This window comes from Rattus norvegicus, chromosome 4 (assembly GCF_036323735.1).
Source record: "Rattus norvegicus strain BN/NHsdMcwi chromosome 4, GRCr8, whole genome shotgun sequence".
Lineage (NCBI taxonomy): Eukaryota > Metazoa > Chordata > Mammalia > Rodentia > Muridae > Rattus > Rattus norvegicus.
Window position 1 is genome coordinate 41,509,842 of NC_086022.1, and position 17,420 is coordinate 41,527,261.

Below are 17,420 nucleotides of genomic sequence, written 5' to 3' on the forward strand. Positions count from 1 at the left end.
GACTTATAATTTAATTTGAAAACATCCTATGAAAAAAAAACACTTCATATAATCCAAAGAATTCTTTTGGGATTATGGAGCTACTGGTCAGTAATTATTATTGAAAGCAATTCTTTTAAATGAGGCATTTTATAACTTTAGCAACGGGAGGCCATTACTCAACTGTGAGCTCTTCAAATATGTAGCCCGAAATAAATCAATGGAATTTACAATGTTGTCATTGACCCTCCACATATTATTTTAGTTTGGAAATAGCCACAGCAAGATACTTGGCTAACTGTGGAGAGCAAAATTACCAACAACAAAGTCACTAAATGAACACACGAAGATAAATTATACAGCCTAGACTGCATCCAATAAAATGAATTCTGACTTCCTTTGGTGAGGCAATTGTTTCAGTCAACATGCGGCTGTTCCCTGGAACTGTTTGTATTTAGCATGTATGGTTTAAATCAAAGAATTGATTCCTCCCTCCTCCCAATCTTATTCAAGGTCAAATTAAACAGATGCAATGGGAGTTGAAGTTTGTTACTTGGGAGGATAGATAAGATCAATAACATTGATTTTGCCATCTCCCAGTAATCTATTTTATTAAGAAGAGTTTAAAACAAGGTTCCTATTTGCATTTTTGTTTCAAATGGCTTGCATTGGAAAGCAGTCACTGAATTTAACCTACTATTTAAGGAGAAGGGTAATAACATTTTCTTTGGAACTTAAATGTATTTGATTTAATTTCCTACAGTTTTAAGGGCAAAGGAAACAAACATGATTTAACAAATCTATGTGTGTGCTCAGATCATTGAAAAACAGCTGTAGCCACATAGCAGAGTTTTTGCTGCATTACTCTGGTGATCTGATATGAGGCATCAGGGCACACTTCTTACTGGATGACCTTGTAAGACTGGATCCATCAGACTCTTTCACACAGAGGTCCTTGTTCGCATATACACCCTTCACCCAGGGACAGTATTTTATTTTGTAGCAGCTCTAAGTTGCAACGTTTGAAAGGCCATTAGCTTGCAAACAGAGAGAGGGAGCCTTTTGCAAATCGGTATAATATTGCTCATCCTGTCAGGTCTAGTGAGCACTTCTATCTCTCTTCTAATCTCAGCAAGAACCAGCCTCCTCCAGGACGTGGAACTTTCACCCCTGCTGTGGCTAGCACCATTGCATTTTAATATATTGCAAATTAATTTCCTGAGTCAAATTAATAACAACCTGAGTGTAATTTCCATTAACATATTGGTTTGGGGCTTACCATATGAAGTGTGAAGAATGGTCTCTTTGGCATATACTTTCTAATATAGTCTCAAATATCAAATGATATAAATAACTATACCGCGGAGCTAAGTATCTCTAATATCTGGAATGCTAGCAAGATAAAAGTGCTTAATGGGTCTCTTGTTTATACCCCTGGGGTTTTCCATATGTCAGATAAATTATTTTCACCCCCTTGGAAAATTTCCTAAAACAAAACCCAAAAATCCGTCTGGAAGAGGCCAGATAGGGAGAAGGGTATGTAATGGGATTGTGGAGAGGCAAAAGAGGATAAGAAGTGAGGGTAACCTGGGGGCTTTATATGCATCCACAACATCGCCAAAGAGCTCCAGTCACTGAAGAAAATAGCGAAGGAAGCGGTTTTCATTCTTAAACAGCCTTTCCAAAGGTTTATTGAGTGACTAGATCAAAGGATTTTTCCTCATATAATCTTTTCAGCTGACTTTGAAAATCAAAGCCACCTGCCTAATAATTTGAAAAACACAAAACCACAGTCAGACTTAGGCCAAACATGCTGGTTTTACTGTCTATGTTCCACATGGCTTAGGACGTTTGAGTTATTAAGAAAGTTAACTGTTTCAAAAATTGAATAGGTCATTCCCCCTCAAAAGAATGTTTTTTGAAAATTTATTAATTTTTTCCATGAATTGATTATTACCTTCATGCCATCACTTGTTTTTTGCTTATTTTTATCATAAGGTACTCTTAACACCTCAAGTCTGATTGGTTTTCTTCTTGTTGTTTTGTTTTCTCCTTTCCACCAGAAAAATGTTCTCTTTGTTACCATCTGGTTAACCCATAGGAAACTGATGGGTTTTCTACGTCTCATAACAGCTATCTTGTCCCAAGGCTCTCCGTTAAAAGTAAACGGTTACTCGCTTTACCACAGACAAATATGTTTGGTCTTATACCAGTGATATAGTATTGTATGGGCGAATGAAAGGCAGATCTTAGATGGCTTTTACTCAGTTAAACAGATTGTCAGCCTCCAAGCCTAGGGATATGGAGGAGGTCACGGATGACCTCCACTGGTAGGACTTTGTATCCTGTCATTATTGATCAGACAAGCCTAGAGCAAGCACCTCTTTCTTTACCTCAATAGCTTAATAAAAGCAGACTGTGCTACAATAGATTTGGAAGTAAGGAACAGATAGAAAGTTTTCTACAGAATTTATGGATGCCAGATACAAGACCCAGAAGTAGTTACAGCTTTATCAGCAACGAACACTGAAAGCAAACAGATCTTTTTATGAGGAGAGGTATGACAAGCATCAGAAGACTCCATTTAATGAAACAAGCAGAGCCCAACCAGCCCTCTGCATGGCTGACCACAGGATTTACCACTGCCATTCTCAAGTCCTTACTTCTTGGGTCCCACTTGGCCCACGTTGACTCGCACGCAGATGACTTTCCGGGTCTGCATGCCCACAGAACATGACGTCTCCCCAGTCCATGTTGTGGTTGTATTGAAGGATGACACTGATGTGTCCTCTATACACTGACCCCAGGGACCAGTTTGCCAGTGGTACACAGTGCAAGGATGCTCATTGCAGCTGCGCACCTCTTGCAAAGCACTGCTGTTAGGGCAGCGAATTCCACCTACAAAAATGGACAATGACAACAGATTAGACAATGGAAAGCCAACGTGAACTAAACCATTCTCTTACTTACTAAGCAGGTAGCTTGGAACCAGCACACTACAAAAAACCAAATTATTTTTTTCAAGATCTAGCTTAAAATACAAAGCATACAGTGTGCATACTAGATATTCAAGATAATTTAGGACCTTAAGGAGAAGCCATCATTCTTCAGAGAAACCCAGTATCAGGTGCAAGGAAGCCCACAGTATTGCTAACCATCAGAGACAGACAACTTCCTGCCATGGATAAGAATCTCTGACTATGTTTGTAAGTACCATCTTCTAAACTGAATGTCTTCATCCAGGGTTTCCAATACTGCATACTTGAATGTATTAGAGTTTCCGTGATAACAAGTGAGTCTGTTAAAGTTGAGTAACAGCTTAGGATCTTCTGGAGTATTACTGAAAAAGCGATAGGGTTAGTAATATTTGTTCAACTTTACGATGTCATTGGGTGTGCAGTGTCCCCTTATTTTATGTGTTCCAATAAAAACCAAATGGTCTAAAATTAAATTATTAAACAATACTTTCCATTTAGCTCTAATTTTTATATTTATTTAAACAGCTTTCTATGACTTAAGTCCATGTTTGTTTTGTATTATGCTTTTGCAAACTTTACCAAAGAAGTAGTTTTAAACTTCTCTATTCAAAGTTCAGATCTTTTCAGTCAGTTTGAACTCATTCACATTAAAATCTGTATTCTTTATAGTATCATCATTTGTGACATCAAAGGTATTGGTGATAGGAGATATTTTTGAAAGTGTCTCCTCCTAAACTTGTTGAAGTCTTTTTTTTTTTTTTTTGGTTCATTTTTTCGGAGCTGGGGACCGAACCCAGGGCCTTGCGCTTCCTAGGCAAGTGCTCTACCACTGAGCTAAATCCCCAACCCCGATAGGAGATATTTTTAATTAAAATTATTACATTTATTTGTGTGAGTGCATGGATAAGTGCATTGGTAGGGACATGCACATGCCATGGGATGTGGGTAGGTCAAAGAAAACCTGAAGTCGGTTCTCTTTTTCCACCATATGGGTCCCAGATTAAACTCAGGTCATGAGACTTGGGGGCAAGTACCTTTACCCACTTAGCCATCTTACATGTCTATCACAAGTATTTTATAAAAATTTGTCCAAGGACCTGGAGAGATATTTCAGCCATTAAGAGCATATACTGGTATTGGAGAAGATCTGAATTTGGTTCTCAGTCCCTATAATCAAGCAGTTCACACCTGAGTATAATTCAGCTCTAGGGAATTCAGTGCCTTAGGATAGACAGCACTCACATGCAAACCACCTGTCCAAGCCCATACATATAACACATACAAAAGATGTCCATTGTAACTGACAGAATTCTCCTCCAGTACAATAAACCTTCCTGTAGATTTTGATGCTGTTACATTCGTTTCCTGTTAGTCCTGGGGGAAGGACCCATGACCTTTTCCACATGCTAGGCAAGGCTTCTATCATGGAGACACATCTTTAGTCCTGTTGGATTCTTAGTGGCACCACAAGGTTTATTAAAAGTCTTAATCAAATAACTAGCATTACCTTTGTCTAGAGTGTCATTTAGCTGGTTTTGATCGTCTCCTCTTTGGCATATCTGAGACTTATTTATAGCCAGTACAGCAATGTTCATGATCACTGTCAGTGATGGCAAGTACATCATAACTTTTGCTTAGCTGCTGCGTTTCAAGAATGCACTTAAGGTACAGAGAAATGATGCTGAGGATGTTAAAGCTAAGATAGACAGACACATCTTTAATTAGTTGACCTTGGTGTGAAGGTCAACATTCTGGATTCATTTATGTGCCATGCCTACTGCATGAACTCAAGAGGTGGATTCTCAATTTGAATTTACAACTGTCACGTGAATAAAAATTATTGGGTGTTTAAACCCAAGCATGTGAAATGATGTGACCACTGTACTAATAAGAAATTTAGGAAGATAATGTATTTTTTAACTAATTATGAAAATAGGAAGAGATGTATTGTTAAAGGCATGGATTAGAGAATGTCATGACTCCCTTTATTGATGATTCTAGCAGCAATACCAGAGATGCTCTCCAGGGATGACAGAGCTAAATTTGCAGACCTCCCTCTGATTAGCGGTTTAATCATTTGGCAGTTTGTTAATAACAATTTAGAGCCATTTATACATTGTTGATTATGACTCCAACATCAGACTAGCCTGTCCTGAATATTTTCATTAGTGTCCCTGCTTCCTGAAGGTGAAGACATCTGTCACACTTCATACGCTGGCTGCTATCATACAGCTGGGTGACCCTAGCCTAGGAGTTGAATACACTGAATTCTAAACCACGCTAATTGGATTGGGGAGAAATAAGTCAGTATGCCTAGAGATCCTTCCTCCGGGTGCTGAATGTATTCAACATTAACAAATGCATCTAATCATACACACATAGTTATATGCTATATTATTATATATAATGTACTCTAATGATTATATATAATTATTCAATAGTTCCTTTATATGTAATAGTAAAATTGCTGATCAAACATTAAATTTCTGTACCTACACTGTTTTCATTGTGAGAGTAAGTACCCTGTTGAAACCGATTTTAAAGCTCTGAATTGCTTTTGACACTTGAAATGACTGGTTGACTTTGGAGGAAAAATGATAAGAGGAAAAAAAAACCCAACAAACTTCTACACCATCAGCATAACATGTCGAGAAACTGCAAGGTAGCTGTTAAGTTTATAGACATAAAGGCTATTTATTTTCTCTCCCTAATCCACATTAAAGCCACATCAGCAGTTTGAATCTGATGTAGGATCCTCACACAGACAAGCCCCAGTGTGGTCTTAATTATTACAATATTGCAAGTTTGAAAATATAATTTGGAGAAGCAGTCATTGTAGCATCACTGTGTTGGTTGGAGAATAATTTTATGCTAGAAAAATTGATAAATATAATGTTGAAAATATCTATTATTTATGGAAGATGTAATATTCCCTTTGGGAGCATTTCCATAGCTATAAAGAAATTATAAAATATGAACTATGAAAAAATTAGTAATAAGTGTGAAAATGTCCTCTTACATGTAAACTGCTTTACACTAAAACTGCTACTTAGATCTTCTGTCATTGTGGCAATGGGAAAGGCTTTACTGAACATGAAAGAAATTCCATTATATAAATAAATCTTCAGAAGTTGAGGTGGGACGAGCTGTGAGAGGCAAAGTTTGAGAAAAAAATTTATTTTTAATAAAAGGAAAGAAAGAAACTTTTGTGTCCATATAAATGTGCCAGCTATTAGCTAGAACTGCTATATTAAAATGAGATGAATTTGGCTAGGGAGACGATTCCACAGATGTGGATACTTGTTAATGTGAGGCCTTGAATTCAAATTACAGAACTGATATAATATACTGTGCTTGGCTGCATGATTCAGCAACTTCAGAACTGTGAGGCAAGAAACAGAGACAAGGTCCTGGCCACCAGCCCAGCCCCAGCTTTATCAAGAGACCATCTCAAGAGGAGGGCAACCCCGTAGAAGGGCAACCCTGTAGGAGGACCAGCAGTCGCCATTAACCTGGATCTCTTAGACACTGGATCACCAACCAGGCAGCATACACCAACTGAGATGAGGACCCCAACACATGTACACAGAGGGCTCCAGGGTCTGGGTTCAGTGAGAGAAGATGCACCTAACCCTCAAGAGACTGGAGGGCCCAGGAAGATTAGAGGTCTGGTGGGGAGGGGCATCCTTGTGGAGATGGGGATGGGGAAGTGGAGGGAGAGTGGGGAGGAGGTATGGGATGTGGAACCCTCGGAGTATGGACCAGGAGGGAAATAAATCTGGAGTGTAAAAATAAATAAATAAATAAATAAATAAATAGATAGATAGATAGATAATAAAAAGTATTAAAAACAGTGATAATGTAGGAGACCTGACATCCTCTTTATGTCTCCATGTGCATGCACAAACTCTCTCTCTCTCTCTCTTTCTCTCTCTCTCTCTCTCTCTCTCACACACACACACACACACACACACACACATGGAAAAACATCAAATTATGTGCAAATATCTTTGTATATACACCACACATATATGCTGTATATATACAGAAAAAATCAGAATATATTAAATAATACATAACTGTTCCTACCCACATCACTCTTGCAAAAGCTTTCTTATAATGCATGTTGTCAGAGTCATGGGGTTGCTGTTTCAGGTATTGATGTATTTACAACTGATATGATAAATTTTAAAAGAGTCCTATTCAATATGGTAATGGGATATTTATATATGGAGTGTAATGTACAACATTTAAGTGTGGTGTTTCTTGGGACACCAGAAACAGTTCACCACAGTCAAGGATTCTGTGATTGATGAGGAAAAGAAGTAGGAGAGGTAGAGTGAGTGAACTAAACATACACATGAGGAAAATTCTATGTGGAACATCAGAATTATGTTAAGATGTATGTGATATGATAAAGATTGAAAGAAATAAGAATCATTGTGTTTTAGTGACTTAAAAAATCTGGAAGAAGGAGGCATTTGATGAACTAAGAAGAGCTAGAAATGTAAAAGCAAGGTTTCTGAGGTAAGAAAGAAGAGATCATTTTGTCTAAGCAAAAGTAAAAACAAATGTAAAAGAATTCACCCAGATATGACCATGGGAAGGTGATGTTGACATGTTAGTCAGAGTGTAGTGTTCATATGAGAAAGTAAATGGATTCAATGTAAGGAAAGGGATGGGGTATATGATAGAAAGAAGTGACATCTGTGCTCCTACTGTCACCTGCCTTTGCAGCCAAAGCCCTCTCTTGGTAGACCACTGTTGAGATCAAGATGTCCACAGCACACCTTAAGAGAACGGAATCCTAAAGAGCGTTAGCAGAAATAGGAAGAAGGGTTCTTATTGTGCAGCTTTCTCATGCCCTCTTAAGCAAAAGGATGGGGAAGTGCTACCATCTACACAGACATCAACTAGCATTCATATCTACACATATCCCGGATCTGTGGTTTTTTAACTCTCTAAGAAACACAGCTGCTCCATGGCTCTAATAATCAAAATCACTAAATTGTAAAGCATGAACATATTACAGTTCAGAAAATAGAACTGTTACTTCTTTCAAGTTTTGACTATAAAATATGATTTCCGAGAGCTCCTAATTATTTAAGAAAATTGGCATAATTCTGTTTCAATCTGCATCTATTCTCTGCATATAACAGATATAAAGGCACACTGACATTCGGGTAAAGAAGTTATATCAGGTCATTTTGAACTTTGCAAACAAATATTTTCTCACTTTTCACTCATTGAGAATACATGTGCATCATTTTTAGTTTTAGAAATGAAGTCTGTTGAAATTTTAATTAAATAGAAAAAATCTGACCCCTGAAAGGTCTCATGTCCCTTCTCATGTGTCAATACATATGTGTGTATGTGTTCATATGTGTGCAGGTGCATGCATGTGTAGAAGCCAGGGGTCAACACCACATTCTAGTCTTTAAGAGCAGTCTACCTTGTGTTTGTGACAAGCTCTCACTGAGACTGATGCTCAGTGCTTAGGCGATGCTGGCCATGGACACCCATCTGTCTCTGCTGCCCTAGCTCTGGAAATACTGGCATATTCTGCAACACCTAGATTCTTTTGCATGAGTGTTGGGGATGTCCCTCATCTTTGCATGACAAACACTTTTACTTTTCCACTGAGCTCTCCTTAGCAACCTCTTGCATCTACCTGGCTTAAGTTAAAGAATTCTAGTAAACTTTTTCCTGTACTCATGACTAGGGGCTTCCAATTTTGATTCAGTTTCCTGATGATATTTCAGTATGAATAATTTTATACATATTCTTGTATAATGCTGATACTATGTCATATAATGTTATCTAATAATGTGTGGAAAAATATATACACATTATTTTCTTTTAAATTCTTTGGAATTAACTTCATAAATGTAGCACAGAATTAACAATTACTTTCCTTGACCATTTGTAAGAAGTTGATGAATGAGGGTCAGTACTCTAATCAATCTGATGTATATTTCCTGTAAGGTACCCTCTCCCCTGCCCCAATACCTAAACACATCTATACCCTTAGCCCCATCCAAACTCCCAACTATCCCCGAGTAAGAATTTAATTTAGAATCAAGTATCACATTTAGGTATCTTGTTAATAGTTTGTCTCCGCTAATTGGAACTATTTCTTCTCCATTTTCCTAATTTTTATAGACAATTCTGAAGATTTCGTGTTCAGTGTTTTTAATTATATAACAATTTTTGATGCTTTGTAAGATTCCATGCATGCAATTCTGACAAGGAATGCCGGAAGTGATCCCATGTGGTCATTGCAGACTATTGAGAGGATGAGATTTTGAGTTGCTTCATTATTCACAATTACTTGCATAACTAGATTAAGCAAGATTTCTTTTTTAAAAGACTTATCTCTTTTTAATTTATATGTGTGTGCCTGTGTGTGTACTTATCATAGTGTGTATTGGTGCCTGTGGGTTCAGGGGGAGTTTCAGTTTCTCTCCAGCTGGAGTTATGGTAGTTACTAGCTGCCAAACTGTCTCTCCAGTTCCCCTTACTACAGCAGGATTCCCTCAAGATGAGACACCCAGTGATGGGACTCCCTCTCCCTAAGTGGAAGCAATTACTCCAGGGCAGAAAGTAGGCTGTCTCATAAATAAAAGCAATCATCTCTGGATGGTGATAGTGGTGGGGCTTCTCCAAATAAGGGCTTTCTCAGAATCTTACCATAGCAGACTGGGGTCATTGTAAACCAGACTGAAGTCTACTCAAGGGTTTAATTATGTGTACCTCTTGACTAGCCACAACTCTTGCCCTATGTAGACTTTATTTATGCTACCAACCAGAAAGAAATGACTAATGGTTAGGTCCCTTGTTTTCTTAGCATAGCTACATTTAAGAAGTTTCCTATATAATCTTCTCTTTTTCTGAATGTAATGTATTGAAGTTAGCAGGTCCTGCTTGATAAGTCTCAAAATATAATTTTCTTCTGAAGGTTTCTATTTTGTTTTGTTGTTTGGATTCCTTGAAGATAAGCTCACCCTCTGGCCTAAAATTTCAGTAAGTTATGGTCATCATAAAATAGAATTAGACATCAACACCTGGGCTGGAAATAGAGCTCACAGGCTGAAGACAAAGCTGTGTCACTATCCCCAGCACACATGCCTGACTTTTTGCTATATTATGACTGCCACACTTATGCACTCGCCCTGCACAAAGATGTTCTTAGAAAATTATATAATCTCATATCTAAATACTATGTATTAATTTTGTGTTTATCTACAAAATTTTCCATAAAAAACCTGCAATACACTCTAATTTTGGTAGCCTAATAAAATACCTATTTGTGTAAAATATCACTGATAAGAAAACATAATTTTAGACTTCTGTAGATGTATTTTTCTCAGAAAGAAAATAAAAACCACTCTTAAAAATTCAGTATTGTAACAATTTCATTTCTCATGAAATAAAATGTTATTTTCACACCCAGGAAACAACAGGTACTAAAATCATTAATTGGCAGATGAGATCTTCATTAAAGTGTCTCACCGTCACACTGGTTTTTGTAAATGCCATTGAGAGAGACACAGAGTAAGATGTTCACTTACAGAAATTTCAGTCTGCATTCTACTTGTTTAGATCCATGCACTTACAGTACACTATCCAAATATCTACAGCTAGCCAGGGTGACTGGCTTCTGATGCAGCTACTAGACTTAATTAAAAATTATGGAAGTCCCACCCTTTCATATTAAGTGGGTGATGCGTATCAAATACTAACCATGAATTTCTTCCTTTCAAGACCTTTCAGTGTGAACTGTCTCATCTACAGACATAATGATCAGATGCAGTTTTGCAGACTCAGCAAAATCCTGGCTACGTGGCTCCGGGGTGAAAAGTCACTCATTACTAGTCACAGAGCACACGTCTGCAGAGTATAATGGGTTTACAGAAAGCAGGGTGACCACAGATCTAATTTTAATGGAACCCAAGATGTAATCTGAGCTGATGGAGTTTGAAGTGTGAAGGTAGTCTAGTCAAACTGTGATTGTTTTGGAGAACGCAGAAAAAATTTTTTTCTCTAATGTGTCTATTTTTTTAAGCTTTTTTTAAAATAAATTTTCCTTGCAGTTATATTTGTAGTGGGAAATACTTGAGGACATTGTAAAAATTAAGATTTTTTACCAAAAAATTACTTATTATATATTATATGTTGCACTTGTGTATTAAAGTCAAGGTAATTACATAATATTCACAGTTATGTAAAGTAATAGCAAGTATGATTAAATAAGATTAGGAGCCACATCACCAAAACACTTGAAAACAACAACAAAAAGGGGCACAAATGACATATACTCTATCAATAAAAACGATTAATTCCAAGGATTAATAGGTGTGTATGCTTTCCGTAAAGAGAATTTGTGATCTCTCAGTCCTCAATGTGAATAAAGGTCATTTAGTGTGGGGTGTTGCGGTGCCACAAGTACACTGCTGAAAGGAGGTGTGCCTTGGTAGGAAAGAATGTGGCTCCTGTGTTCTTCCCCTTCCTCTCTTACTTTGCAGAAAGAGAAGAGTGTGACATTGTCTCACGCAGTCATGCAGAGGATGGATTAGCATTTTAGCATTTGCATTAGTTGTCTCAGAGGAGACTACTGTCTGTAGTTCTTGGAAATAAAGCTTACAGGTGAGTGTGATCTGTGACAAACATGCCTTACACCTTTAGGATGAATTCAAGCTGGAGTCGTGTGGATCTCAGAGCCTGTGCTCAAGAATACAGATGGTAGAAAACATACACAGTGTCAGACAAGCAATAGAGTGCATGCTAAAAGTTAAAATGACTTTCTTATTGCACATAAGTGGTAATTTTATGAGACATTATACTGTCAAAGGAAAAAACCAATTACTGGAATAGATCAAAAACAATGAAATGTTTGGATTTTTTTGAACCCATTTCTCAATGTTTTGGGTTTTGTTTCTTTGTTTTTCCTTTGTACACAACTGGTAAAAGGGGGAAAAAAAACCCTTTGTCCTCTATTAAAGATCCATTTTCAAGATTAATTATTAATAATAGAACAAAATCACATAGAGAAGTATTAAATGTCATTCACTGCTGGATTTCTGTCAACTCGTTTTCATAAAGTGTTATCTTATACAGGCTACCCAAGGAAAATGGCCATACGTTTCCAGAAAACAGTCACGTCTGAGGATGGAGCCCTTACCTTCTTCTCCTGCATAGGCCAGAATGGACCGAGCTCGGATCTGTTTTCCTTCTGTGGTTTTCCCAGAGCAGGTGTGTGAACAGGAGGACCACGTGGACCATGCACTGAGCACACAGTCCTTCGGGCATGGGGCATCACAGGCCACAGGGATAGGAAAGATTGCATCTCGGCATAGCTGTCTGTCCACTTCTTCTCCTGGGAAACACATGACCACCAACAGTTTATCTTTATTAAGCCTACTTACATGAATGATTGAAAAAAAGCAGGTGTCCAGTAAAATTAGACTACTTCCCATTAACTCTTAATTAAAAATGAAATGAAAAGAAGTCATGGTTGTCATAGTGAAATGTTAAAGGTATAGAAAAGCGTAAACATAAAAACAGACACATAAATGCCCAAATAAATGATTTTTTTAATTTTCAGAAGCATGGACATAGAAGTCAATATGATTATTGAAATTATAGTACCTTCCCACAAGTGAGTTTTATAATTATAATATTAATGTGCAATGAAGAACATCATGAAATTATGTTGACCTTCTGATTTCCTGCTCAGTTCTGAACTATGATTTACAAACAGTGGTAGAAGGCTACATACTATGTGTCAATGTTTTGTGATCCAACTCACAGATATGTCTACAAATGCTTTTGAGTCTGCCGGAGTTCTCTTTTTCGGAAATTACTTTTTCGATTGGAAGTGGCTAGGAAGTGTAAGTGATAGAATACAATCACCACACCTTGCTTAAGATGGCCATACAGGGAGAGGGGAGAATGGAGATAAGACAGAGCATGAGCAAAAGTAAGAAGGTGCATCAAACTGCCTCAAAATCATTGGCAGTCTCTGTGGGTGTTCAGGTAAAGAGCTACTTGCTTTACAGTACAAAAATACTCTCTCTTTTTGTCCCCCCATATTTATATCTTATTGAAAAACTGACATCTGTCATTTGGATAGGAAATATTCCCACAGACTTATGATTGAATGATTAATCCCCAGCAGGGGAGCTACTTTAGGAAATGGTATCTGGATCGAGGAACTGTGTGACCTGAGGAGAGGGATGTCTTTTGAGCTGTAAGCTCTCTGCGGTTCTTTTCTGAACCACTATGAAGTGAAAAGCCCCTTTCTCCTTGTGACATGGTATTTAGTCTCATCTTCTGCCCCGAATCAGTGGAACCAAGGAGCATAGGGTTCAATCACTAACACTGTGAGCCCAAAGAATTAATTCTGCTCTTTAAGACCTTTTGTTACATGTTTTATACAAATGGATGAGACAAGTTACTAACACAATGTTTAATTAATATTTGATAAATGAAATGAGATGAGAAAAGGCTAGAGAAAAGGAAAGTATTACTGCTAATAAAGAACAAAGGAAGCAAGGAAACTGAAAAAGTGTAAAAAGGAGAAAAGGATACAAGTTTGGACTCTGACTTGATTACAAACTGTGATCCTGAGTTAGGAATGTTTCTGTCATTTGCCATAGACTCTACTGGCAATCCAAATCAATTTGTAAAAATCATATCTGTTGCATTAGACCTTGAGGGAGGGAAGGTTACTGACCAGACCACTCTTGACAACTATTATGCAAACAGATCCAAGCTAATTTTCTCTAGTTGAAAATAAGGAGTGCTGTTATACTGCACACTCTTTCAGTCACATATTTGAAAAACGAGACAGAAAATCAGAAGTCAATTAAAAATGTGCTAACATTTTAATAACTACTACTTCAAATGGCATTTATGTTATATTATTATTAATAGCTACTAGTATATAAGGTCTTCAATCATTGGACTTCTTCACTAGTAGGAGAGGTCCATTAAAATTACAACAGAGGCAACAGGCTCATTCTGCCTTTATGACTCTGATTTCAGAAATACTGCTATTACTAGCTGTGGAGTTTGACATATATCCCACTAGACAATATGGTTAATAGATATGTTGGCAGTAAGTAGGCTCAAAAATCATTATTTTGAATAAGGCAGTTAATATTTTATAATTTATAAGGGAGCAATAATAATGGCTCTTTTTTTTCTGTTAAACTGAGCTTTTCTTAGGTTGAGGGGGCATTTTTTTATTGTATCATCTCTCTGTTTACTTTCCCCTTTGTTTTTTCTAATGTCCTATAGAATGACAGAAAACTTTGAAACAGAAGCTGATAGTGTGATAATTTTATATCTTATCTGATAGTTTCCAATCATTCTCACTCAGAAAAATATAATTTTGCAGCAATTTGGTGTTTGTGTCAATAATACTATTACAATGGGTACCCTGGCTTGAGGGACAGGTTTCTGTTTGCTAGTGTATAAACAAAAGGGGTCAACAAAATGTCCCTTCTCATGTGTCACATTGATCTTACCTTGTATCAGCCAGTACACTCATCATGATTTTTTTAGGGAGGGTTTTTGAAAATTTTTTCTTCTCTAAATATATTATTCTACCAAAACAGCATAACTTGTTCTTTGTTGGCACGATAATAATCTTGCAATTTCTGAGACTCCCTGATGATATCCAGCACTTTCTTCTGCTTTGCCAGGTAATCAGTTATCTTATCTCTTGGGCACCACTGTCTCACATTCACAATGAAGCTTTTGTTTGAATAGTTTGAAGATTTCATGCATACATGTAATGTGTTTTCATAAACATCACCTATTCCCTCTTCCAAGGCTCCTTTCCTATGTCAGTCACCATCACCTTTTCCTCCCAACTTCATGTGTGTCACTGTTTACAGTGAGTGAGCCTAGTGATATCAGAATGTAGGGCCAACTACTGAGGCATGAGTAGCCTATCAGGAACCAAGTCATTCGAAGAAAACTGACTCTCTCTCACCTGGCAGTCAGCACTTGCCAAAAGCTTCTCAGCTATGGGTGGACACTATGATTGGCTCTCTCATCTGCGTGGACACTTGCGCTGCTTTGATTCTATGCAGGACATATGTATGCAGTCATAGCCTCTGGGGAATACTGAAGCCTTAAGCACCATTGTGGATTTGATTTAATGCCACCTGTATCAAGTTAATCTCGTCCCCAAAATTGCATGAGATTCTGCACATTCAATGTAGGAACCTGAAGGAAACTGCCCTAGTTGGTTTTCATTGGCAAATAAAATTGCTGGAGATCAATGGCGGGGCAGGAAGACAAAGGTGGGATTTTTAGGATTCCCAGGCAAGGGACAGAGGTAGCAAAAGAGAGATAGCTGCTATGCTAGGAAAGGAAGAGAGACACCAGGCCTGAGAGTGCAGAAGACAAAGAGAGACCCATCATGTAGGTGCCAGAGACTGCAGCTGATGGGGGTTGCAGGTCTGGGTTGGGGGCAGCAAAGATGGAATATAGATTTTAGTAAGTAATAACTCGGGAATATCAGAGAAGAGTACACACCAGCCACAGGGAGGTTAGGAAATGGCTCAGCCATTGGGCTATTTAAGGCATATCCAAATATAAAACTGTGTGTGTGTGTGTGTGTGTGTGCGTGTGTGTGTGTGTGTGTGTGTGTGTGTGTGTGTGTGTGTGTGTGTTTATGTGTTTATGTCTGGGTTTCAGAAACCCAGGACATTGGGACAGGTAGCAAGAAGCACACTGCTACCAGGAAAACATTATTTGGGTTCAACTACCCTAGTCACAATAGTTATTTTCTTCTTTCTCTTTATAAACAGAGCTCACTGCAAGGACTTTGCAATTTCTTTTTACTTTTGTGATAGTGTGGATGAAAATATACCCCACTGTCTCAGACATTGGAGTATTGTTACTGACGGTGCTATTCGGGAAGTTTAGGAGGTGTGGTCTTGCTACAGGAATCACATCACTTGGGACAGGCTTTAAGATTTTAAAGATTTATACCATTTGTGGTTTTCTCTCTCTGCTGCATGCTTATTGGTCAAAAATGAGCCTTCAGGTACCTGTGCCTGCCACTATGCTCTTGTTCTATCCTCATGGACTGTAACACACCAGAACTGTAAGGATAAATAAACTTTCTGTTTGTATAAATTACCTTGGTCATGGTGCTTTTACAGCAATAGAAGTAACTAGCACTATTTTGTATGAAAAAATTTGTTCTTTGTGGAGGATAACTGCCAAACTACAGTCTTCAATTTAATTTTTTCTTAAAGGAGTTTTCATTGACCATATACATTCATAATAATTGGCATATTTTTATCATGATTTTAATCACTGCAAAAGCCTACTGCAGCATAGCCCTTTTACAATTAAATAATGCCATAACCTTTATCACTTACTAACAGTCTTTTTGTATTTATGTGTGTATGTCATGGTCTGGGTAGGGGTGAGGAGGAAAAATATCTTGTTGGAGCAGGCTTTCCCATTCTACTATGTGGATCTTGGGGTTCTTTAGTAAAAGGCGAAAGATTTATACGATCTGAAGAGAAACCAGAGTATGGATCTTGGGATTCTAAATTCAAGTCTTTAAGCTTAAGCCATTAAGTGATTCACTTTGAAGACTATAGTGGATTTTTAATTCAGTAACATAGCTGCTCTGACAAGGGATTACATCTAAACTCCTAGATCTCTGTGATCCACATGGAATACACACATACCCTTAGTAAATACTTTTAAGGCAAAATTAGTTTATAGAAGGAAAAAATACATGATTATCTCCTTAGATGCAGAGAAAATGTTTGACAAAATTTAACACCCCTTCATGATAGAAGTTTTGGAAAGAGCAGGAATTCAAGGCCCATACCTAATCATAGTAAAAGCCATATACAGCAAACCAGTAGCCAACATCAAAACAAATGAAGAGAAACTTGAAGCAATTTCGCTAAAATCAGGGATTAGACAAGGCTGCCCACTCTCTCCCTACTTATTCAATATAGTACTAGCCAGAGCAATCATAACAAAAGGAGGTCAAAGGGATACAAATTGGAAAGGAAGAAGTCAAAATACCACTATTTGCAGAGGATATGATTGTACACTTAAGTGATCCCAAAAATTATACCAGAGAACTCCTAAACCTGATAAACAACTTCAGCAAAGTGTCTGGATAAAAAATTAACCTAAACAAATCAATAGCCTTCCTCTACTCAAAGGATAAACAGGCTGAGAAAGAAATTAGGGAAATGACACCCTTCACAATAGTCACAAATAACATAAAATACCTTGATGTAACTCTAACCCAGCAAGTGAACGTTCTGTATAACAAGAACTTCAAGTCTCTGAAGAAAGAAATTGAAGAAGACCTCAGAAGATGGAAACACCTCCCATGCACATGGATTTGCAGGATTAATATAGTAAAAATGGTCATCTTAATGAAAGAAATCTACAGATTCAATGCAATCC

At 37.5% G+C, this 17,420-nt stretch overlaps 1 protein-coding gene across 1 annotated transcript in view; it reads right to left on the reverse strand.

The window, feature by feature from the left end:
- Thsd7a (thrombospondin type 1 domain containing 7A) overlaps positions 1-17,420 on the reverse strand; it is a 438,249-nt gene that overhangs the window by 82,566 nt on the left and 338,263 nt on the right. Inside the window, exons 7-8 of the mRNA NM_001191970.2 lie at positions 12,139-12,333; positions 2,643-2,877 (exon numbers count right to left, since the gene is read on the reverse strand). Of these exons, the coding sequence (NP_001178899.2) occupies positions 2,643-2,877; positions 12,139-12,333 (430 nt within the window). The remainder of the gene's footprint in view (positions 1-2,642; positions 2,878-12,138; positions 12,334-17,420) is intronic.